This window comes from Gossypium hirsutum, chromosome D09, assembly GCF_007990345.1.
Source record: "Gossypium hirsutum isolate 1008001.06 chromosome D09, Gossypium_hirsutum_v2.1, whole genome shotgun sequence".
Taxonomy (NCBI): domain Eukaryota; kingdom Viridiplantae; phylum Streptophyta; class Magnoliopsida; order Malvales; family Malvaceae; genus Gossypium; species Gossypium hirsutum.
In genome coordinates, this window is record NC_053445.1 from 38,380,537 (window position 1) to 38,405,417 (window position 24,881).

At 35.1% G+C, this 24,881-nt stretch overlaps 3 protein-coding genes and 1 long non-coding RNA gene across 4 annotated transcripts; 1 reads left to right on the forward strand and 3 right to left on the reverse strand.

Annotated features, from left to right (window-relative positions):
- Window positions 1–2,063: 2,063 nt before the first annotated feature.
- LOC107891579 (putative pentatricopeptide repeat-containing protein At1g68930) lies at window positions 2,064–4,088 on the forward strand. Its single transcript, XM_016816423.2, has 2 exons — window positions 2,064–3,455; window positions 3,641–4,088. The coding sequence occupies exon 1, from the start codon at window positions 2,266–2,268 to the stop codon at window positions 3,190–3,192; it is 927 nt and encodes a 308-aa protein (XP_016671912.1). The 5' UTR covers window positions 2,064–2,265; the 3' UTR covers window positions 3,193–3,455; window positions 3,641–4,088.
- On the reverse strand, window positions 4,078–5,703 carry LOC107891578 (pentatricopeptide repeat-containing protein At1g05750, chloroplastic). Its single transcript, XM_016816422.2, has one exon. The coding sequence runs from the start codon at window positions 5,632–5,634 to the stop codon at window positions 4,120–4,122; it is 1,515 nt and encodes a 504-aa protein (XP_016671911.1). The 5' UTR covers window positions 5,635–5,703; the 3' UTR covers window positions 4,078–4,119.
- Window positions 5,704–10,280: 4,577 nt separating this feature from the next.
- Window positions 10,281–14,355, reverse strand: LOC121220873 (receptor-like kinase TMK3). The gene is made up of 2 exons (XM_041100566.1): window positions 11,432–14,355; window positions 10,281–11,098 (listed from the first exon to the last, which is right to left on the reverse strand). Exons 1-2 carry the CDS (start codon window positions 13,836–13,838, stop codon window positions 10,590–10,592), a joined length of 2,916 nt encoding a protein of 971 aa, XP_040956500.1. The 5' UTR covers window positions 13,839–14,355; the 3' UTR covers window positions 10,281–10,589.
- Window positions 14,356–20,759: 6,404 nt separating this feature from the next.
- On the reverse strand, window positions 20,760–21,722 carry LOC121220874 (uncharacterized). Its single transcript, XR_005918088.1, has 3 exons — window positions 21,475–21,722; window positions 21,131–21,364; window positions 20,760–21,004 (listed from the first exon to the last, which is right to left on the reverse strand). It is a non-coding gene; the product is annotated as an uncharacterized lncRNA (long non-coding RNA).
- Between the last annotated feature and the right edge of the window lie 3,159 nt (window positions 21,723–24,881).

Genomic DNA, 24,881 nt, shown 5'->3' on the forward strand with positions numbered 1-24,881 from the left:
CACTGCTAATGCGGGACCATCACAAATTAGATTTAAAGTTTATTTGCAAATGCATAATCTCATTGGTTAGAGTGAAGCCGATGATTCCGATGCTAGTACTGATAGTTGATATGCACTCTCAATTTGGATACTCCGTCACATATCAGAAAGCTTGGAAAGTCAAATTGAAGGCTATGATAAAATTGTGCCGTGATAACACTTCCTATAACAAGCTATAGAGATGGATAAATGCTCTGCAAGAGTTCGTTTCAGGTCAGTGGTGGAATTGCAGACTCTCGATGCATACGATTCGTCTAGTTAAGTAGTGCGAGGTAAAAAAAACATTCACCGATTGTTTTAGACATTTGAGAGTTGTGTCAGAGCATTTCCATACTACAAGCCCCTTAGTGTAAATAGAAGAGACTTAGATGTATGGTAAATATACCCAGATATTGTTGATAGCAGTTGCGCAAGATGGGAATTGGAACATCTTGCCAATAATCTTTGCCATTATAGAGAAAGAGGAAATGCATGTAGTTAAACTGTCTCGCGTATGTTTGATGTTTGATCAAGGTAAAGGGATATTAGTGACAGTAAGGCGCTATGGAGGTATGTGGAGATTCTTACTAATGAAGAGTGGTTTAATTGTATCTATTCTTCAGCTATGTTTATCTCTTCAAACTCGTCTCCTTGTGGCTTTGGTTGATCTTGGGTTGTTTTGGAGCAGGTTAAACCTCTTTAATTTCTTCAGTACTTTGATCTAAATGGAAAAAAGATTGTTGGCTTATTACACAGTTGAGGCTTCCTAAGGAATGGGGCTAGAAGAATTGCTTCCTTGGACCCCACGTGTTATTATAAATTGTTAGAGTTGTGTGATTTAAATTCCTGTTAAAATAAAATACAAGTGGCAAGATAGGAGATCAACGAGGGCGAAGGCCGAATAAAAATTTACTTCCTCTATTTGATACTTGATTAGAATAATGTGTTTTAATCTTATTGCATTACTTTTATTAGATTTTGATTAAAATATAGTTTTACAAACCTATAAATAGACATAGCCTATGCTCCTCTTGTATTATTCGAATTCGGAATAGTGAATTTTCTTCGTCTTTACCCGTAATTTTTTCTTGAAGGGTTTTCACCTAAAATTTTGTGTGTTCTATTTACTTTCTTTTTTTATACCATTATCGATGTTCTAATTTCACATAATCAGTGAATGATTTTTCTATCTTCATAAGTATAAGAACTCACTCTGGTATTTTGTCTGGCATCATGCTCTACATCATCTCTAGAAGCATTGCCACGTCCTCTCCTCGTTACTCTCATCTCTCTTTTCAAAGATCTCTTCCCATTTTGGAAGTGGAATACATTTGGTCTAGCAATAATTGTTTCTCCATCTTTTGTTGGATCTTTAAAGGAAGATGCCTTCATATAGTTCATAAATGGTGCTTTTGTTGTTGGAATGAAGATCTCTTTCCTTTTTCAATAGCCTTTGATACATTGATGATGAGAAGAAGGAACGATATTGTGGCTGTGCAAAAATTTTCTTCCTATGAAATATGATAAGCCACATACAAGCAAGTTTGAACCTCCATTGACCTTATTTTGAATACGGTTGTCACTTTTAAGGTTAGAAGTAAACATATCTGCCTAGCTCAATGAAAACAATGGCATTCGTATACCCGACTGCAATATTTCCCATAGGTCTTCCAACTATGTTTCCGTATTGTTCTTTTGCTATCCGAACAAGAGTACTTCTTTTCTTGATTCTTCCATAAACCTAAGCTCCTTAAATGAGTGTCTTAAGCTTTGTTGTTATCCTTAGAAGCACAATTTCGATGAAACATAATTTTATTTGTCTCTTATTTAAAGATAGTTTTGGCTATTAATATTTTCTCTCTTCTTAAAATATAAGTAAAATAATGTTTTATCAAAATTGTAGTTCTAAGAATAACAACAAAGTTAACTCGTGTTTTATTAAAATTGTGCTTCTAAAAATAGCAAACCCACCTCTCATTTTTTAGGACAAATTTTTGTTTCTCTCTAAAATCCACCTATTTCTTTAAATATTTCAAAAACAGGCCCAAAACCCTATTTTTTCTATTAAAAAAATCCGCATTTTCTTCAAATTTAGCCTGAAAACCATTTGTTGTATCCAGGGCCTAAATAGCAATATCTGATAGAATCTAAGCTCCCAATTTCAAATCCCGTTATGACCGTGACCACTGGCCTTTCTGAGATTCTTTTTACCCTTCTACTCGTCGCTCACTCCGGTCTCTTCTGCTAATGCGTGCTCGTCTCGGAACCATACCCTTCATCGCATCCCTCCTCGATGAATGCTCATCCACCAAATCCCTCCACAAACTCAAACAGATTCATGCTAAAACGATTTTGCTTAATATTTCAAGCCACTCTTTCGTCCGAAACAAGCTTCTCTCTGCCTACGCCTCATGTTCCCAAATGCGCGAAGCCCATATCCTCTTCTTCTTCACTTCTCGCCAACCCACTTTCCTCTACAACTCCCTCATCAGAGCCTACTCTTCTCTTCACCAATTCTCTCAATCCCTCGCCATTTTTCACCACATGATCATTGCCCAAAGGCCCTTTGACATTTTCACATTGCCTCCCGTTCTCAAATCTTGCGGACACTTATCTCATGAAACACTTGGAAGACAGCTCCATGGAGCTGTTGTGGTTAATGGGTATTCATCCGATTTGGCAAATAACAATTCTTTGATTGGTATGTATGGAAAATGTGGTGAATTGGAGTGTGCGAAGAAACTGTTTGATGAAATGTCTGTAAGAAGTTACGTATCGTGGTCCGCATTGATGATGGGATATGAGAAGTTTGGGATGGCATCGGAAGTTCTTGGTTTGTTTGAACAAATGGCGGGGATGGGGATGGCGGTTGATGAGGTGACGTTGACTACAGTTTTGACAACATGCAGTCGCGAGGGGATGGTGGAAAAGGGGAAGGAGGTTTTTGAGAATATGGAGGAAAGGTTTGGAGTGAAGCCTGGATTAGAGCATTATACATGTATGGTGGATATGTTAGGGAAGGCGGGATTGGTGGAGGAAGCTGAGGAGTTGGTGATGGGCATGGAGTTAGAGACTGATCGGGCTTTGTGGAATGCTTTGTTGGCCGCTTGTAGGGTTCATGGGAAGGTGGAGGTGGCTGAAAGGGTGGAAAGAAGATTTGTGGGACAAGCTTGAATGTGGCTTATGGAATTATTTTCTTGGTGTGGAATGGGATTTCTGTTGCTACAAAAACTATGCCTCGATGCTACAGAAGCTGGGTGTTGGATACAGATAATCAATTCATTTAAAATGTAATCAAGGCGAAATCCAAGGCGATGAAGACATCATATGGAATACTTCGTTGATGATGGTCCACCTTCCATACGTAATCAAGTTGCAATCCGGCTTCAAACATGTGTCCTGGAAGCTCATGTATCAGTGATGAGGCTACACCCAAGGTTTTATTTTGCCTGATTTTGGCGTCTTTCTATAAGAACCTAGAACTGTGAAGATAGTCTCCTTAAAATGGTTCATTGCTTAATAATTCCTTTGGGCTGATTTTATCACTTCAATGGCAAATTCTTCCATGTTTGTACCTTTGTGTTGTGTTATAAGTACTCTAATGTTTGCTTGCTCCTCATAGGAGAAAGGACGCTCTCACCATAATTGCATGAAAGGTCCAATCTGTGTTTGCGTTAAAGGTACATGGTTTTAGCATTCATCTCCAAGTCAATTTGGTGGCTGCTGGAAACAAGATGTAAGAACGATCCCCTTTGTGGTATAAGGCACAACATAATCGTTAGTGCAGCAGATTAAAGAGGAAGTTTTATAAAGTGACATCATAAATTAGGTTTCTATATGCAATCGAGCTATTGAAGTTCAGATTCTGCAACATGTTACTTGATCTTTATTCATCTTCTAAAGACCTGGAGCATATACTGAATGAACTTCTGCCTAGCCTACGTAGTGCCAACTAGGTGATCTAAGCTTGACAATCATTTCCAATAAGTCTCTTGGACCTTGGTGCCTTATAGACTCATATTGGAAGTTCTTTGCCAAAGTATGAAAGAATCAATGTGCTTGTTTCTTTATTACTAATTGGTAGGTTTAATCACTTTCATATCATTCTCTTACAACAATTTCAGGGGCATACCCAGAAGACATTAAATCAAAGGAGAGCAACTCAAGCATTGCATAAATACTATCTTTGTCTATATGTGACTTGTCACCGGCAACAAATTCATGAACACAACCACTAATCTCAATTGAACTAAAACCCGGCTTCTTTTGTATCCCAAGTGCTTTCATTCTCCTCCTAACCTTGCTTGCTCCCACCCATCTCCCAACTGCTGCATATATGTTTGAGAGCAGTACATAATTGGAATCGCTACCAGGGTCCAATGCCACAAGGTTTTTCACTATCCTTTCGGCTAAGCTAATATCGCCATAATTTCTACATGCTGCTAACAATGACCCTAATACAACTTCATTTGGCTTCATAGGCATATTTCGTACAAGATCCCATGCTTCTTTCAACTTCCCAGCACGACTATAAAGATCAACTATGCAACCAAAATGCTCAATTCTAGGGGATATCTTATGAACTCTTTTCATAATATCAAAGTAACGGAGCCCTTCATCCACTAAACCAGCATGGCTACAAGCAGTAAGTGCTCCAGTAAAGCTGACCCCATCTGGTTTAAACCCTTCTTTCTGCATTGCATCAAAGTATTTCAAAGCTTCCTCTGCAAATCCATTTACAGCAAACCCCACAATGATTGAATTCCACGATACTAATGATCGCTTCTGCATCTTGTCAAAAACTTCACGAGCAAATTCTATGCATCCACATCGTGAATACATATCAATCAACGAATTATTTACTCTAACATTGTTTCTAAAACTTTGTTTCAAAACAAGCCGATGAACCCATAAGCCAACACTAAGAGTACCCAAATTAGCACAAGCTGTTAAAACAGCTATGATGGTCACGTAATCAGGCTCAACGCCAAAAATCATCATTTCTCGAAACCAATCCAATGCTTCCTCGTAAAACCCCCTCTTAGCAAACCCATTAATCAAGGCAGTCCAAGAAATGACATCTCTTTGAGGCATTTCATCAAACAACTCAACTGCCTTCTCATATTCCCGATTCCTCATATACCCGTCAATCATCGTATTCCAGGAAACCGAATTCTTCACCATCATCGCATCAAAGACCAACTTAGCCACTTCCACTTGTTCTCCTTTAGAGTACATTTCCACGAGCGAGGTGCCCACCATCACGTCTTCTTTATTTAAACCCAATTTGCAAACATATCCATGAATCAGAGAACCCAAATCCCGACCTTTTGATGGAAATTCAGCACAACCCGAAAGAAGGGTAATGAAAGTGATATGATTTGGCTCAACACCAGAGAGTCTCATGCGTGTAAACTCTTGGGCAGCTTGGGATAGCTGGCCTGCACGGCAGTGACGAGAAATTGAAGAGGTCCATAAGACGACAGATTCTAAGGGTTTAAGGGAGATTCGGGGATTTGGGTTAGAAGATAAGGGTTGGGGTTTGGGGTTTGGGGGAGAGATAAGAGGGTTTGGGCAAGTTACAGAAGATGGTGTTATGGCGGGAAGAAGGCTCATAGTTTCAAATTTCTGTTATCAGAGATGTTGCAACTTTCTTCTTCTATAGAAAGACTGGATTTATAGACTTCCACTTTAGACCCATTGTCTCCCAACCACACTAATTTTCAGGCCCATAATTCATCAAATCAAGTATATCTTATAATGATAATTGAAAGACAATTTTTAACTTAATTCCCTCAAAAAAAAATATTTTGACTCTTCATTTAATTATTTTTATCTTTTTCCTCTTGAACTTACTTTATTTATTAAATAATCCAAAAAAATAGATGGAAAAAGTTAATACCTATTACCTTTGCTTGCATAGTATATACGTGCATGTCACGTTAGTAATTAAATATTTTTTTTAAAATTTTAAAAAAATAACAAAATTATAATATTACAAACAATATTTTTTAATATCTTTTTATTTTGAAAAATTGATTAATTGTTGATGCGACCTACACATAGAATGTCACATGGATGCCACATCATCCAAGTTAACATATGTTAGCTTTTTCATCTATTTTTGAGTGATTTGACAAACAATGCAAATTCAAAAAATAAAAAAAATAAAAAAAAATTAAATAGAAAACTAAAACATTTCTTTTTTGTAAAGTTAAAGGGCCAAATAAATTATTATATCTTATTTTAATAGATTCTTTTTTGTAAAGTTAAAGGGCCAAATAAATTATTATATCTTATTTTAATAGATTGAAGGGTTAAAGTTTAAACTTAAACTTTGATATTTATTAAAGTGTTAATGAATACTCAACATCAATCTATATCAATAATTTTAAGTTATATATAAAGAGAGAGAGGGTGAAGTTGAGAATAAGAAAAGAGGTTGTAGATAATTGACCTATTAAAATCTCTTATTAAATTGGTGTTGCATAAAATTTAAGGTTTCTTTGACTCATAAATATTTGGTCAAACTTTTAAACTTCAGTTACTAGAGATTGTTAGTGGGGAGAGTTTCGCGGGGCCTCGCCCCACTTCACACCCAATTGGGCAAGGATGGGTACAGATTTCATGGATGGTAGGGCGGGTATGGAGACAAAAATTAGACTCGTCGTGAGTGGTGGGGCAAGCGTGGGTATGACCTTGTACCCGCCCCATCCCTACCCGCCCCACATAATATAATAAGCATATTTAAAAAATAAACTTTTATAAAAATTTAATTTAATATCATCTTAATAGTATTTAATTTTTGTACTTGTGTTGCATTTGAAGACATTTATGATGTATTTGAGACATTGTTTGTATTTGGATATTATATAAAGACTTTATTTTTTGAATTTTTTAAACTCATATTGAAATTATATTTATTTACCGATTAAAGGATCGCAACGATTTTTTTTTAATGGTGACTGTTGGAATAATGTCACTGGGAGTCTAGAGGACAAGTATTTCATACTTTTTTCATAAAAAAATTGGTTTATATCTATTTAACTGATACTTAAAAATATATCATATGAAGTCGGTCGCAGGACGGGTATAGCGGGGATTAGGTGGGTCTAGGGACCTACGTGGGTGGTGGGGCGGGGATGGATTTAGTCTTGTGGATCATGGGGCGGGCATGGTTTTGGATTTTGTACCCGCTACGAGTCGCGAGGTGGGGATGGGTGCAAGGGGAGCACCCTACACCCACCCCGCCCAATTGATATCCCTAGTGATAAGTGTATTTTTTATATCTATATTATTTTTTTTTAAAAAAATCTAATTAAATTGGTGTCAAAAGTTGATCGAAAATTAATTTAGTTGGAAATTTTTTTAATAAAACTAAAATTTTAAAAATAAAAAATTTTATTACTTAAAAAACAACATGTTTTATTATGGGAGAATATTTGATGCACTGCAGGTACATAAATCCCATATACCATTGTTTAATAATAACATGACATCTCATCATAAAATAAAACAAAAAAAATAGCGGAGGACTTATAAATAAATACTAATAACTTTATTAGAGCATAATTATATAATGGTTAACTATAAATAAATGCTAAAACTTTAAACCTCATATTGAGACCGTAGACCCTAAACCTTACTCAAGATCCTAAATCCAAATTTTATTAATATTTATTTATAATAATCACATTTAATGTTTAATAATATTTAAATAAAGTTATTAGTATTTATTTACAAGTCCTCCATATTTCTTAAATGTGTCATGTTATTATTCATTGATGATACATGAAACTTATGCACTATGATACATCAAACATTATTCCTTTTATTATAAAAGTATTATTATATAAAAATTGAAAAGGATGAATAGTTGACTACAGTTTTATTGACAAACAACCCATAGTTATATAATCAGTAAATATAATAAATATCAAGTAAAATTCAAAGCTTATTTAAAATTTACATTAATGTAAAACTAGAGTAATTTAACATATTTTTAAAAAAAATTATACGATTAATATATGAATAGTATCGTTATTAAATTTATCAATATAATTCTACTTGCTGTTGATTAAATGTTAAAGTTACATATTTTATGTAATTAAATTGGTTAATTTATGAGAGTGCACTACTAATTTTTCCATGTTTTTGTTGAATTTTGTGCAGGGGTGCAATTTGGGGCTAAATAGAAGAAAAAGGAGACAATTGGGCTAGATTGAAGAAAGAAGCAAAGAAGGAGGACCAAAGCAGAATTTTTCCAAGATTAATTAGTTGAAATTTTTGTTGACTTAGTGGGAGATTATGTAGGGATTTTTAATATTTTATTTCTTGATTTTCTATACTAGTTGGCTCTTAATTTAGTAAAGCCACTAGTATAAATAGTGGATTACTTTGTTCATTTTATCATCAAGTCTTGAATCAAGTCATTAATCAAGTTTTTAATTACCAAGTTTTTTTTATTAAGTATCCATTTCAGCTTTAGGCCGGAATTAGCCTCGTCAAAACCCGTGAGTTACGCACCCGAGCAAATTAACTCCTAAATTCCAGTACTTATTATTTCTCCGGATTAAGAGTGTGATTTTGTGAACTCACAAAGTCAGATCAACATTAAGTCAAAAAAGACGTCGTTTGATTTAGTGTGGTTAGACGTACAGTTGAAATTCCGAAAGGAACGTTTCTAATCGGTTTTCTGTGAACACATTGGCGTGCCAAGTGGAGATTGCTGTTTGGTTCTGTCAAGGGAAGTAGTAACCGGATTTAAATGTCCCACGCGGTTGAGGGCATTGGTTCGAGCTAGGCTCTTCTAGAACGCAAAGCTACCGGAGTTCTAAATCACGAACGTTTCGTGGTTGTTCGGTCGGTAAGGGTTAGTTATTGGACGTTTCATAACTAATTTACACAAGGAAGAGTTGGTGTCCGAGGCGTCCTTGGTAGCTATAACTAGCTTATTGGAAAAGAGGAGTTCATCTAATTTCGAGGACCGGTTCAAAGACGAGGAAAAATCCGTGCCTAAAGCTGAGCTTATTTTAATTAATTTTTCTTCAGATTTATTTAACTACTTTTTATTATTTATTTTCGGCTTTTACTTTTTACGCATTTTATTTATTTATTTCAGGTTCCAGGTTTTCGATTTTATCCTCCCCCAAATTTCTTGGGTACGACAACTGCCCCGACATAAATCTGGTCAAGAGAGCAACAATTTGCAGTAAACCCAGTCTCTGAGGGATCGACCCTACTCCCTATACTGCTTAAGTTTGCAAAATTAGGTGTAGGTTTATATTGGTGGATTCAGCACCCATCAGTTTTACATGTAAATTTTCAAATTGATTAGATATTTCTATCATATCTATTAAAAATAATGTCTATATTAAAATATATTTGAATGATTAAAATTTTTTATATAAAAAAAATAACTAAAAATTTTGATTTACTCCAAAATTAACATGCACGAGAACATGAAATATTATAAATATGATTATATAAGTTAAGTTTCCTTAAATTCCTAAATCTATTTGTTTTGCAGAAATGCAATAAATGAGAATAAGGAACTACCTTTTTGGCTGTAGTAAATATTGATGGTACAATAAGGGAAATATTATATTTACTGTTTGATTAATACCAAATGGTAGCAAAGGGATATATAATAAAACACAAACAGGGACATGATTAGAGTCATGGGATTTTTGCAAGCTATATATATATAGTCTGTGAATGTCTAAGCCATCATTGGAGACTTTTCTTGGTTTAATTTTTTATTTGTTTTTATGTTTGAAAACTGACGTAACATGCAAACTTCTTATTGGGCCCAAAGCTTTTAGTTTGAGTGTGACAAATAAGCAAGCAGCTTAGGATCCGTTTTTCTAAAAAAAAAATTAATATTTAAGAAAATACCCTTCCCATGGAGCATGGGTTAGGAAGAGGGATATTTTGCTCAAACGTAGTTGGGAAGAAAGAGTGGAATATTAAAAAGAACAGAAAAAGCAGAGTGGGGACACAATGTTTAAAATGGAACAAACTTGGCACATGCCTTTTCCCTAATCTAATGAAAGCACTGCCCATTCATGCTTGCCACATGAATCCCAGAGCCATCAATCAATGGTTTCAAGGAATTATTGCAGTGAGAGAAGATATATTGACTGGGGGTGGCTGACAAAATCAAGTTGAAATTTTATTTAACTGTCATTCACATTTGACACCATGCGTATGACTTTTACAGTTTGTAATATGATACAAAAGGAGACATTACCACCTCCATGTGAAACATAATAACTTATTGTATTGTGTAAATCGCCTTTAAAGAAAATGACCCAAAAGAAAGACAGTTACAATGCATCTTTGTTGCATCAATCAAGGCAATTTCTAGAACAAAAGTCTCATCAAATGTTTGATCAATGTTTGAAAATTGACACCTCAACTTAAGAAATAATGAAGAAATACCAAAGCAGTACCTCTCTATCTACACCACCATGTAAAGACATGTTCATAGCTCAACAACATCAAAGTCGTATTACTTAAGCTACATACAACATTCCAACTGGAACACATCATTGGCAACAAAATGGGGCTCATCGACCGTCTGCAGATGTGAAGGAGTCGGCAAATCCGGAAGGTTTTGCTGGAATGCTTCCTTTGCTATCATCCAGACTTGTATAGCTCAATCCTTGGGTTTCTGCTGCCTGCCAAACCTTCAACATCTGGGAAAGTGGCTGGCTGCAATCAATGCCGGAATAACACTCAGCTTCATCATCAATTGGTTTCCACTTCTCAACTAGGGGTGCTAGAACATTCACTATATGGCCCATGTCTGGCCGATGATAAGGCTCCCTTGCAGTGCAGTGACCAGCTAGTTCAGCTATTGTGGAAATGCTCTCATAAGTTTCTTCATCCACTTCAAGTGCCGGATCAATTGCAACCATAAGCTTCTCCTTGCTAGATTTGATTCGCCAAAACCACTCAGCCAAATAACGGCTTTCCTCCGACCGCTCCTCATCTAGTGCTGTTAATCCAGTCAAAAGTTCCATCAACACCACTCCATAGCTGAAGACATCAACTTTAGTAGTGATTTTCCCCATTACTGCAACCAAGAGAACTCAGATTTACTAAGATGTACTAACACATATTGTAAAAAATTGTTCTCATCTGTGTAATAACAGGAAGCTAAAGTTCACAATGACTGGGTTTTCAATTGTTAATCACTTTGTGAAGCATATTCAGGAAACATAAATGAACGCAATGCTTCTAGTTGTATGTGCTGGTTAAACAGAATCAAAGTAGACCAAACATTTTGCACAATAAAAGACTACATACAATAAGTTTAACGACCATCTAGATTCAAACCAAGCAGAAATATGAGCTAAAACGCAAATCACAATAAACGATCCACAGGAGATAAAATTAGATTACTTACCAGCATATTCAGGTGCTAGGTAACCAAATGTGCCAGCAAGCCTAGTTGCCACAGACTTCTCTCCATCAGGTGCAAGTTTCACCAACCCGAAATCCGAAACTTTTGCCCGAAAGTCATCATCTAGAAGAATGTTGGAAGACTTGAGATCTCTGTGTATAAAAGTTTCCCGCGCCAAGTTATGTAGGTACTCCATTCCTCTAGCAACATCCAGTGCAATACTAAGCCTCCTCTTCCAAGATAATGGTTCCAATTTCAGGGTCTTCCAATGGAACAGATGCTTGCTTAGAGCACCTTGAGACATATACTCGTAGACAAGAAGCCTTTCATTACCTTCAATGGAATACCCCAAGAGAGAGACCAGATGTCGATGCCGGACCTTAGAAAGAACAGCAATTTCGGACTGAAATTCATCCAATGCTTTACTGCTTATGACCCCAGTCTCCATCCTCTTAACTGCTAGTTTTGTTCCATCATCCAGTTCACCCATGTAAACAGTTCCAAACCCACCACGGCCAAGCTCATTTTCCTGGGCAAAATCCTTGGTCCCTTTGCGAAGTACTTGAACGGATATGACCAAGTTTCCTGACTCAATGACATGAGAGCTTTGTGTTGCACTGCTATTACTGCTGCCAGAGCTTGTTGCAGTTTTACTAAATAAGCTCCTGGTGGTGTTATTAGAAACAGCTATCTTAACCAAGTTTTCAGGATCTGACGGGTCTTTAGGATGAACCACTATGGAGCTAGGAGCCTCAGAAGCTCTTTTTCTCTTCTTACGCCAGAAAATAGAAAACAGAACCACTAGAAGAATTGAGATGGCAATAGCTGCACTTCCAGCAACAATTACCACCTGGAACCTTTGGAAAATGTTCGATTGGGACTCACCTTGATTGGTAGTAGCAGTAGATGAATTAGAATTCTTCTCTCTATTTGGGAATGGTGATCTGCTAGATGGAGGTGACTCTGTACCACCTGATTGACCACTTGGTGGAGATTCTGAACTTGCAGAAGGTGGACTGCTAGTAGAGGAAGAAGACCCTCTTGTATGATTGGCAAACAACAAAGGATTTCCTTCGATGACAACCTTCACATTGTCACGGAATTCGGGTAATGGAGGCTCAAGATTGTTTCCACTTAGATCTAAAGTTCTCAGAGTTTTTAGTTCAGTGAAGTTTTCAGGAACAGTGCCATATATACTATTTCCCCCTAGCCTAATTTCAATCAGTGATTCTAACTTTGCAATTGAAGGACTAAGTGTACCACTAAGATTATGTCTCGGCAAATTGATAATAGAAACCAGAGAATTCGGATTGCAACTCAATCCTATCCATGGTCCGGCACAAGGTTCATTACCAGACCATTGAGAAGCAAGGTTTACAGGATAATTCATACCACTAAGGAAGTCCAAAAGTGCAGTGACATCTGGGGCACATGAAACCCCTGGTTCAGATTGACAAAATGAATTGGAAGCATAAGAAACATTACCAGCCTTAAACTTGGGTATCGGACCCATGAGCTGATTATTGTTCAGGACCAAGTTATCCAGCTCCATATTGGCCAAGCTCTCAGGGATCAAACCAACAAGCTGGTTCCTATTGAGATTGAGATCTTTCAAAGATGTCAAGTTCCCAATGTTCTCTGGGATTGTCCCAGTGAACTGATTCCCATGAAGCCAAAGCTGTGTCAAGGACACCATATTGGCAACCACATCAATCTTACCTGTCATCCCTTCACCATCTTGATCGTTCAACCACAAAACCTGCATCAAAGACTCACCAAAACTAGCCGGAATCTCACCGGACAATCTGTTATAAGAGAGTTTGAGTGCTACAAGAGATGGCAACTTCCCTAGAAAATCAGGCAATGGTCCAACCACATTGCAGTTAACCAAAGAAAGGTTTGCCAATTGAACTGAATTAGCCAATTCCTTAGGAATAGGCCATCCAGTAGTCTTATTAAAGGGATTATAATCCAAAGCCAAGACACGCACACTGCTAAGTCCATCAAAAAAATCAGCAGGAATCGTATCCAATTCATTGTTATCCAAGTAAGCAAACTCCAACTCTGATAAACCACTAAAGGTTGGTAATTTACCATTGAAGTGATTCTTTTGAAGCCCCAAATTAAAGAGCTTTGTGAGCTGGTTGAGGTTTTGAGGCAGAGGTCCTTTGAGACCAAGATTTTGGACCTGAATTTGAGTCACTCTATCACCAGAACAGAAAACATGAGGCCAAGAAGGAGGACCGCAAGGGTCATCTCCATTTTCAGGCCACATAAGTAGCTCTGAATTATCCAACCCTTTCTTGAAATCGTTCAAGATTTTCAAGTCATTGGGATCTGTAGCACAGTAAACTACTGTAAACATACACAAGAAAAAACCAATGTAGAACCTTGGGTGAACAAATCCCATGAAAAAGGTTGGTCCTTCCCCAAGCAAAAAATACAATAGGAAAGAATTTAACAGTCTCCAATGCAGCTATGACATTTCAAGAAGCCAAAACCAAGAATAAAAAACAAGACCAAGATTCATAATTGTGTATAAAAGGAAGAAAACAGAGAACCTGGAAGTGATATGTTTTGGCCAAAACCAAGGAAAGAAAGGAAGAGGAAGTTTGGTACAGAATGTTGACAAAAAAATCTCAGATTTGAACAAAAATGGGGTTTTTTTTTTCTAGTTGAAGAAAGAGACAAGTGATTAAAGTGAAAGATTAAAAAGGAAAAGGTTGTATCATTGTTTTTTCTGAAAATTTTTAATTATTTATTCAACTTTTTCTTTTCTGTTAATTGATATCATTTGAACCAAAATTTATTAGAGTGTCCCCTTCCTTCATCTTTGGTGAAGTTGATTGATTTTGGCCTTGAAATCTGGCACGAGAATTGGAGAAGAAAAGACCAGCAGGCAGCAACAAGTGACCGACAACGATTATGTATAAAAAGACGCCATATAACATTTAAGGAGAATGGATTCATTTACCGTCATCTCATTATATTGATAGATTAAATTTTATAAAAATGTATATACAGTTTAAATTGAAATTCAAATATTCCTTTTTTGGATTGCACATAATTTTATTCATTTTTTTTACCGTATCACTAGTCTTATTATCAAAGATCTCATGGGGTTCATCACATTCAATTTTTTTTATTTTCCTTATTTTTTGGGTTTTTATATTCATATCTTGCAATGGCTTTCAAATCTTTGTAAATTATTTTCCATCGCCTGGTGATTTATTCTTCTTTGCATGATATCTGTTTCCTTGACTAATTGTTGTCCTTTGCTGAATAATTTTTAGTATATGTTTTGTTTCTTAATTCAATTAGTTTCAATTAAGATGATGCCAATTAATTTAAATCTTAAGTTGAATGGGTGAGAATTTTACATAAATGTGAGGAGATGTGATCCCTATGTGAAGCAATTCTTGGAAATGCAAGATGATACCAATTAAGATACAGTAGAAGAACCGTTTAATTAGATGAAATAAACAATTTGGTTTCATAGTTTGTTGTTCAGATGAGGAAGTGATTTCTAAGTTAATTCAGATCCTTGAGAGGGATGACAGAGCAGATCAGTGAAATTATATACTTGATATCTTTTGTATTTGGAGCTTGGGCTGTATTATTCTGTGTTGCTTTACGTTTTAATTTGTTAAATTTGTATGGAAATTGTGGTGGTCATTGTGTTGAAAAATGAAATGGCCTTGCTTGACTACAAGGTTCAATGGGATTAGAGAGAAGGTGCCTTGGCTATGTTTGTGTTGAGGGAGTTTTTAGTGTATCATTTCAGGTTTTTCCCGACGATTGATATGGCGGATGGGAGGGCGAAAGTTGGTATTGATAGCTCCAATCATTTCGAGGTATGGTGGTGATTGATATGCTCTTGTTCTGTTCTGTTCCTGTTTGGTTTTTTTATTTGTTGTTTTTTTTGCGTCTCTTTTGTCTTGTTTTTCCTGTGGTGTCTTGAACCTTTATTGTTCTGATATACTATTCACAGTGGCCTTCCTTTTATTAATAAACTTCTATTTGGATGAGGAAAAAAAATGAAAAGCTTGATGAAAGAGCAATACTAAAAATGCATAGAGCAAAGGTTCAAGGAACCTGTGGCAAGCAAGGCCCTCTAGCGTCTCCAGGTTGAGGTTACTAATATGGATTGCACCATCTCCCTAAATCAACTTTGTTGAATCAAATCAATTCATTTATATATGTTCTTTTATTCAAGAAGGAAAAACCACAAGTATTGCATTAAGGTGATGACTAAATAACAACTCCAATGACTTTGTTAAGATAACTTCTACATTTTATTACTTGAAAAATAATTTATGGGATCATAATGTAGGGATAAACCCAATTAAACAACGAACAAAGTGAAGAAAATAAGAATTGAAAATATCGAACACGCAAATTTTATGTAGAAAAACTCCTCAAAAGAGGATAAAAAATCATGGGTAAAAGGATATTTCACTGTAATAAAGGAGAGTATGAAAATGAAGAGAATTAAAAGAAAACCGAAGCCCCACAAGAAAAACTCTTCGAAATAAAGAATAAAATTATCTCAATCTAAATATTTTTGTTGTGTAAAACTCATAGTAACTAAGGCCTATTTATAGGCTGTAGCATATATGACTATAACAACTCCAGATTAATTAGAGTTTAAGTGAGAAACTAATAACAGAGTTTAACTAGGAGAAGAAAAGCCAAAATAAACTTTGGTCAAAACAAGAGGCATTCTCCCAAAAATCTCCACATTGACTCGTATTTGGACCAACTCTATTTCCGAGCCCTGCTATGGGCTTAATTGGTTCATCGTCGAATACTTATCAAGTCCAAGCAATGCTCAAACTTTGAAACTGGAAGGTTCTTTGTCAACATGTTGACCGGATTGTGTTCTGTGCCAAATTTAAGAATATGAATGTCCCCTTGAATGATCACCTCTCAAACAAAATGATAACAAATGTCCATGTGCTTCGTTCTCTCGTGGTGCATTTGATCTTTAGTGAGAATTATAACACTTTGACTATCACAATATATGACAGTTGCCCCTTTTTCACTTACCAATTCACTGAACAAGCCCTCTAACCAAATTGCTTCTTTTACCGCTTTTGTAATTGCCATGTATTTTGCTTCAGTAGTCGACAAAGCTACTATAGCTTGAAGTGTCGCTTTCCAACTAATGACACAATTCCAAAAAGAAAATAGGTAAACTGTGAAAGACCTTATTCTATCTAAGTCTCCTGCATAATCAGAATCAACATATTTGACTAAACCCTTTTGAGTTCTTCCAAACTCTAAGCACATGTTAGAAGTACCTTGTAAATAGTTGAAAATCCACTTAACTGCATACCAGTATAACTTACCAGGATTGGCCATGTATCGGTTAACAACACTAACAATATGTGAAATATCGGGATGAGTGCATACCATTGTATACATCAAACTTCCAATTGCGATCGAATAAGGTACTTTTGGCATATACCTTTCATCTTCTTCATTTTGTAGAGAATCTGAAATTGGGAGTTTAAAGTGTGCAACTAAATGAGTACTTACCAATTTTGCATCTTGCATTTCAAATCCCTCAATAATCTTCTTGATGTACCTTTGTTGCGATAAAATAAATCTCTTGGAATGTCTATCTCTTAAAATTTCCATCCTCAAAATTTTCTTTGTTGCACCTAAATCCTTCATCTCAAACTTAAAGTTAAACATGGTTTTAATACGATCAATTTCAGATGGATTCTTAGCCGCAATTAACATATCATCAACATAAAACAACAAATATATAAAAGAACCATCATCAAGATTTTGTAGATAAACACAACTGTCATACATACTTCGAGAAAAACCAATACTCAACATGAATGAGTAAAACTTTTTATACCACTGCCGAGGAGACTACTTCAAACCATACAAAGACTTTTGTAAGAGACAAACATGATCTTTTTTACCTTCAAATTTGAAGCCTTCCGGTTGTTGCTGTTAGAGTATGCTCAAAGACCAATCATGAGATGATCGTAATCACATACTCGTTTTACCTTATTTATTAATTTAAGGCATTACCATTATTATTTTAGTTTCTTTTTTTGTGTATATAAATAAATTGAATTGTAATAAAGTCCTAAGAGAATATGATTATTCTTAAAAATGTCATTAGTTAAGTATTATTGTGGGCTTTGGCAACAATAATGCATTGAGACTAATGTGTAGTTGATTGATGACAAAGAATTTTCATTGACATAGAGATGTCAAAATCAATACATGAGTATGTGTTAGAGAACAACATATTGGACTGACTCGTCATGAGTATGTTTCTTGAATTATTATGTAATAGTCACAATATTACTCATAGTGATAACTATGTATATGATCCTCTGACTTGAGATTATCATTGTCCCAACATCGTGATTCGTATATTTTGATACAGTCAAAACGCATACCGTAACAGATTGTACTATAAAAATGATGTAGGATATACCACAATCTATGTAGTGGGATATGATTGATTAATATAAGATTTATCACTCTTACATAATGGGAGCAATATCTTAGACCTCTTGATGGAGTGAGACTAGAAATGCATGACCATACTCGAATAAGTTCATATGAGATAACACACTTATTTGCTTATTGTAGTCTGCTCAAAAAATCAAGAAATATGAGATTGAACTATACAAGTGTGACTATTCCATGACTTGTACCCAATCTAGATATTAAGGATAAAATGATATAATACATGAAAAAATTATCACAGAAAGGTTATGTTGAATCACGGCTTCTTTTAACTTAGGTGGCAATAATGCATTGCTAGATGTCACTCATTGCTTGTAATGCTAGAAACGTTCTAACATCTACCAACGTTACAAGAGCCTATAGGGTCACACCCTATAGTTGAAACGAATAGAATCCAAATACATTTGGTATTGTATTTAGTTGTCACATGAATTAAATTAAATTAATTTGATAGTTAAATATTAAACACATTATATGTGCAAACTTGTTGTACATAAATAGATAACATAAATATAATTAATATATTAATTTGATTCATACAAAATATTAATTGTATATATTTTACCGAATTTATTAATATAAACAGTTATATTAATTAATTTCGGCCAAAATATAAAAGACATGAAAATTAATATTCTTTTGGAAAAAATACAATTAATATATGAATTTGATTCATACAAAATATTAATTTTATATATTTTACATAATTTATTAATATAAACAATTATATTGATTAAATTCGTTCAAAATATAAAAGACATGGAAATTAATATTCTTTTGGAAAGAATATAATTCATTTTTCTAACTTTCTATTTGCCTTCTCTATTAACAAATGGAATAATCCTATATTCGTTTGGAAAAAATATATAATTTATTTTTCTAATTTTCCATTTGCCTTCTCTATTAATAAGGGAATAATCATGATTTTCCTTTTTAATATGTGATATCAAAGAAAATAAAATGATGATAATCCCTTAATGTGTTAAGGTTACCAACTTAATAATTTAAAAGGTCTAGCAACCATTTTTAATTATCTCTGAAAAGTTCAAGAGAAAGTGGTTGTTCGTTTTTTACAGTGTGGACTATGTAAAGGTCGAGACATTTTTTTTGTGGCTTGGAATCAACATTGAATCAGAAGCATTCTTTCAATGTTTTCAGTAAAGAAGGTATATTTTCAACCCTAGTTTAACCCGATTCATTCCTCGTACTTGATCCTTGGCTGTGGATTGTTAGAATAATTTTTTCGCTGCGTTACGGGGTGTATCGACGGTCCTAACAATTGCTCCCATTATGTAGAAGGGACAAATCCTATCTTGAGCAACCATATCCCTCTACATAGATTGCGACATACCCAACATCAGTCTTTATAGTATAACCTGTTATGGTAGATGTTTGATTGTGTCAAAATATACAACTCACTATGTTGGGACAATGATGATCTCAAGTTTGAGAATCATATACATATTTATCACTATGATTAGTGCTGTAACTATTACATGATAATCTAATAACCATACACATAGCAAGTAAGTCCAGTATGTTGTTCTCTAACACATACTCGTGTATCAATTCGACATCCCTATGTCAATGACAACACTTTGTCATCAATCAACTACACATTAGTCTCAATGCATTATCATTGTCTAAGCCTACAATAATACTTGACTAAGGACCTTTTAAGAATAATCATATTATTCTCAGGACTTTATTATTAACCAGTTTATTTGTACACACAGAAAAAAAAACAATGGCAAAGCCTTATATTAACAAACAAGTATGTGATTACAATCATATCATGATTAGTCTTTGGACATACTCAAACACGCATGCCATGTCTGAACTTAGTCACCAGCATTACCTATGAAGGTTGAAACTATGGGGTGAGCTAACTAGCTCAGTGTGAGTCAAATCAATAAGAACATTCAACAATACAGGAAAATATCATTCACCATTGTTACAATTGCAATGCAAACAAAACATAAATATTATCATTCATAAGTTTCATGGATATAACATAATGCATAATGGATTCCTACCCAAACTAACCGCTACACACCACGAGTTCCCAAAACCCATTTATCAAACTCCAATCATTGTGTGCAAAGCTCGATGTGGTTAAACCACCATAATACATAATGCATTTATACTGCCATTTAACATAAAGTCCGATATAATCGCCAATTTCCTCAGTACTCCCGGTGCTGTGCACTGACAACATATATACTGGACTTAATATGCTGCCATTACTCCATGAAACTCCTCCGTCATCCACAAAATCCCACCCCATGCACATGGGGTATGCCATATAAATTCCAATCAAAACGTATTTCCATTACATTATCATCTCAGTAGCATCACTCTCATTCAGTAAGAACACTAATCAAACAGTCAATTTCACCATCAATACGGTGTTGTTCAAACATGCTATAATTTTCATATCATCTCATAAACATTGTTCTCAGTGCATGTATAACAAACTTTCATTCTGTACATTTCATAGAATTTCACCCAAACATATGTTTCATGCATTAAAACTTTATTTTCATTCTGATACATGCTATACATACAATCTACATGCATTATTTAACAAACCATTCATATTAGTACCAATCAAACAACCATTCAGTCAATCATGCAACTTTGTAAACATGTTATTTAGTTAGGGCTCATAACGTACCTGATTCGGCCACTTTAAAATCATTTACTTAGCCATTTAATTAAGCCCGATCAACAAGCTTAATAATAATTTATAACATTAAAAATATTATTAAAGCATTCAAGTTAACAAGTTAGGACTCACACCTTATTTTCACACTACTGCAGCACTACTTGTGAAACACACAATTTCTCCTTAAGACCTTAAATCGAACCAAAATAAAAATAAAAAATTTTATTGAGTTAAGACACTGTCAAAAAAAAAACTTAGAACACCCCCTTAAGGGTTTAATCAAATCGGCATTTCTATAAAAAAATTTAAATCTAAAAGCGACTAGGCTACTTACACTGGTTTGACGCGAAACGAACGCGTGAACGTCTAATGTCTTCACTGTTGGTTCGGGGCATTTAAGTTGGCACCTAACACGATTAAAATACTGAAAATCAGTAGCTAAACAAACATTGAGAACCCTAATCTAATCAATTAACTCAATACACAATAATCAAATTGAAAACTTCGCATTAACCCACAACTATCGCACTTACATTTCCTGATTCATCAGATTTGAGTTACTGAACGATCAAGATCAAATTTTCCGAAGTCACACATGATTAAAGACTGATTAGGAAGGGTTTAGGAGACCAAAATATTGATGGAAATGGATGGTAAAAATTAATAAAAATAGCAGTCCCCTTTTGGTACTTCTAGGCGCGACGCACCACCACCAATGATGGCAATTCGTAGTTGTTTTATGAGCCTATTAAAAACGCTTTTGAAGGCTGGAAAATTACCCATAAAATCATAAAAAAATCACCTCAATTCCAGATCTAGAAATTTAGGTATTTTATTGAAAGATCTGATATGAAAGCGAAAGAAAAACGATACTTACTCTAGCAAGAAGAAAGGGGCGGCAATGGAGATCTTTTTAGGGTAGCAATGAAGACCGATTTTGAGTGTTAAAATTTTCAAATTTAAGGCTGGAAAGATTATGATAAAATGGAAGAAGAGGAGGAGAATGGTGCAAAAACCTATCGTTAATGGAAGAAAAATGGGCGATGGAGCCAGGTGGTTTAGGCGGCGGCACACAAGGAAAAAGAAGAAAAAATTTGAAGAGAAATGAAGAGAAAAAGAGGGTGGGGTGGCTAGGGATAATGAATAATGAATAAAGTCTAAAAAAATAAAAGTGATATTTATACTTAGGTTTACTAGGCATTGGCGGCACAAAAAATAGGAAAAAGAAGAAAATTGGTAAAATTAAACTATTTTGTAAATGAAAGGATTTGAATTTAGGACCTTGATCTAATCGCATAGCTTCCTTATTTTTCCCTTTAACCACTAGACTAATTCATTATCATTGAAATAATTTTACATTCTTTTAAACTAAAATTTGGGATGTTACATATTGTTTACGACATATAAGGTCTAACTACATGGTCGATACCATAAAGATGCGGAGCGACGACATGTCATTAACATGGGTATGTTGCACAAAGTATTTTCTATATAACTGTTTAACATATACAATGGGTTGCGTTTTGTGAATATAATATTTATTGTTATCGATAGGGTACGAGTTCATCCAACATTGATTCCATGAAATGTTAGAGAAATTACGAGCTATAAACGAACACGGTGTGACGTATATCAATGGGATACCTAAGGAGTAGTGGACGCAATCCTATGATGGAGGATTACGATATCGATACATGATAGCGAACCTAGCGAAATGCATTAATTTCATACTTAATAGGATGTGTTATTTGTCGGTAACTTCGATGGCCAAAGAAATGTATTTCCGATTAGCAGTTTTGTTTCCAAAACGGGATGGGAAATAAGAAGGACAAATACAGGATGGTCACGTTTGGTGCGAATCGATGTTGAAAGATATTGGAGAAAATGCAGAAAGAGCATCCTCAATGTATTTATTATGTCACTCGCGTCCAAATCAAAAATTTTGGGTTACGGAGTTCTATAGACCCGACGACGGAGTTATCGTGGGAGCATACCATGTAGACCTGAGACGAAAGACCTGCGACTATAGGAGATTTCAAGCACTTCGTTATCCATGCACACATGCTATTGCGATATGTGCCTTGACACATAGATTGCATGACTTATGTTGGCGAAGCTTACAAACTACAACACACATGTAACGTTTGGAAATCTAAATTCCCACATGTATCGGATGAAAGTATGTGATCGCCTACCTCGCACACTCCTTTCGAGTTGGTACTGGATATTAACTTGCGGCAAAAGCTAAAAGGTTGGTCGAACTCAACTTGAATACAAGGCGATATGAATGCTCAAGAGCGGATAGACCAACTGAGGTGATGCAGTTACTTTAGGAACCCAAGGTATACTAAGCGAACATGTCCACACCTGAAAGGAACATGGAGAAGAAGAGCCAATTAAAACACGAACTCATTCATCTATAAACATGGAAAAAAGTAAACATACAAAAAAATCGTAAAAATTTAACATGTTTGTTTATTCATTTATTTTTTGTGGAAATTGTAAGTTAATATTAATTATTAAAGTAAGATATATTACAATACGAAATAAAATATTTTTAAATCTTTTCTTGTACCTTCTAAACAAATCATTCCTTTTTTAAAATATTGTAATTAACAAATGGAGGGAGAAAAACTTAAATGAAAAAGTAACAGAAATGAAAACAATTAAATGAACTAACCATACGATATGGTACAAAACAAACCAATTTAATAAATTTGTTGCATAGATTGTAAATAAGTGTACATTTGGGATGAAAAATAAAGTATACAATTTAGTGTCAATGAAAGTGGAACAAGTGCATTAAGGGTGGAAACATTTATTATAATGTAGATTAAAATTAAGAAACTAAAGAATGAAGTATTTTAGAAAAAATACAAAGAACATAATCATCGACATCCCGAATGTATGCCATAATAGGGTGGGCGTTGGGTCCGCCTAAGGTTCCGTTGAACAAGTTGGGGTAGCGACTTATCATCTTCATCTTTATGTGCACCTCGATGTTGATATCCATATTATCTCATTCCTTCGTGGTTGACTATGTCTAGGCCATAGCCGTCCATCATACATCCCCCTATACGAATATGCGGTTACAAGGATGACTCACCTCGATAAAGCAATAATGCTGGGGTGGTTGCGACACTATCGATGGATAACTGTATGGTGTCATATAACCAATATTGTGGATAAAAGGTAGGAATTACCCACAATACAGGATACGTTGGTGTTGCAAGCGACATTAGCGTGTAATATGGTGCGGTGGGTGGTGATGGTGTGAAATATACACCTAAAGAAGGTGTTGATGCAGTGAATGATGGTGCGTGCTATGGTGCTTGTGTAAAATAAATTGGGTTAGCATAAAAAATATATGAACTATACTGATCGAGAGGTTGCACGACAATCAGGTCCTCGTGTCGAGCTGGACCAAATGTTGATCCCCCTACAGCATGTTCTCTTGACCTAGGATTGATAGGCCCTCGTCTTGGCCTCCTATGACGATGTTGCATACTCCTTTTTGCATTTGGTAGTAGATACGACTTGTTGTTATGCCTGAACCAATCTATGTAGTCCGGAGATGTCGCTAACTTCAGTGTGAGAAATGGTTCATGTGTTGGCAAGTAATCGTACCTATGTTGCCACATCTTGATATACTTATTATGGAATGTTGGTCAATCTTGCTCGAGTCTCCCCTTGCAGGTCATCAAGCTCCTAGGGTGGCAGCGAAATACATTGCATACACCCTAACTATCGCATCACTCGGTCAAATTCATGCATCTCGACCATTGCAAAAGCGATCAATGACACTTTGACGTGTCAAATGTTGCGATTGGCAAAAAATTTGGCTTGAATTATTGGATCCACATATGGCATCCATACAAATTGCAGTACAAATTTATAAATTTTAGCACAAGCCTAATATTTAATTTCAATTATTTGAATTAAATATTATATAACTTTGAATTTAATAAACTAACCTCTTCTTCAGTTTGTTGATCCAAACCTAGCCAGATATCCTCGAGCTCGGTTGGTATACCTATGTGTCTCCTGCGATTGTTCCATCTATTTAAATAATATGTTATTTTAAAATTAAAATAATGAAAAAATCAGGATAATGATATTATTAAAATAATTTTACCATATTATGTGTGGGAATTCATAAAGGGGGTGGTCTATTCGGGGGCATAAAAATGGTACTGATACCATGCCCACGATTAAAGAAGGAGCATGCAACCATCGATTTTAACTTTTTCTAGTTCGTTGCTTGACACATTTCTTAGTACAATG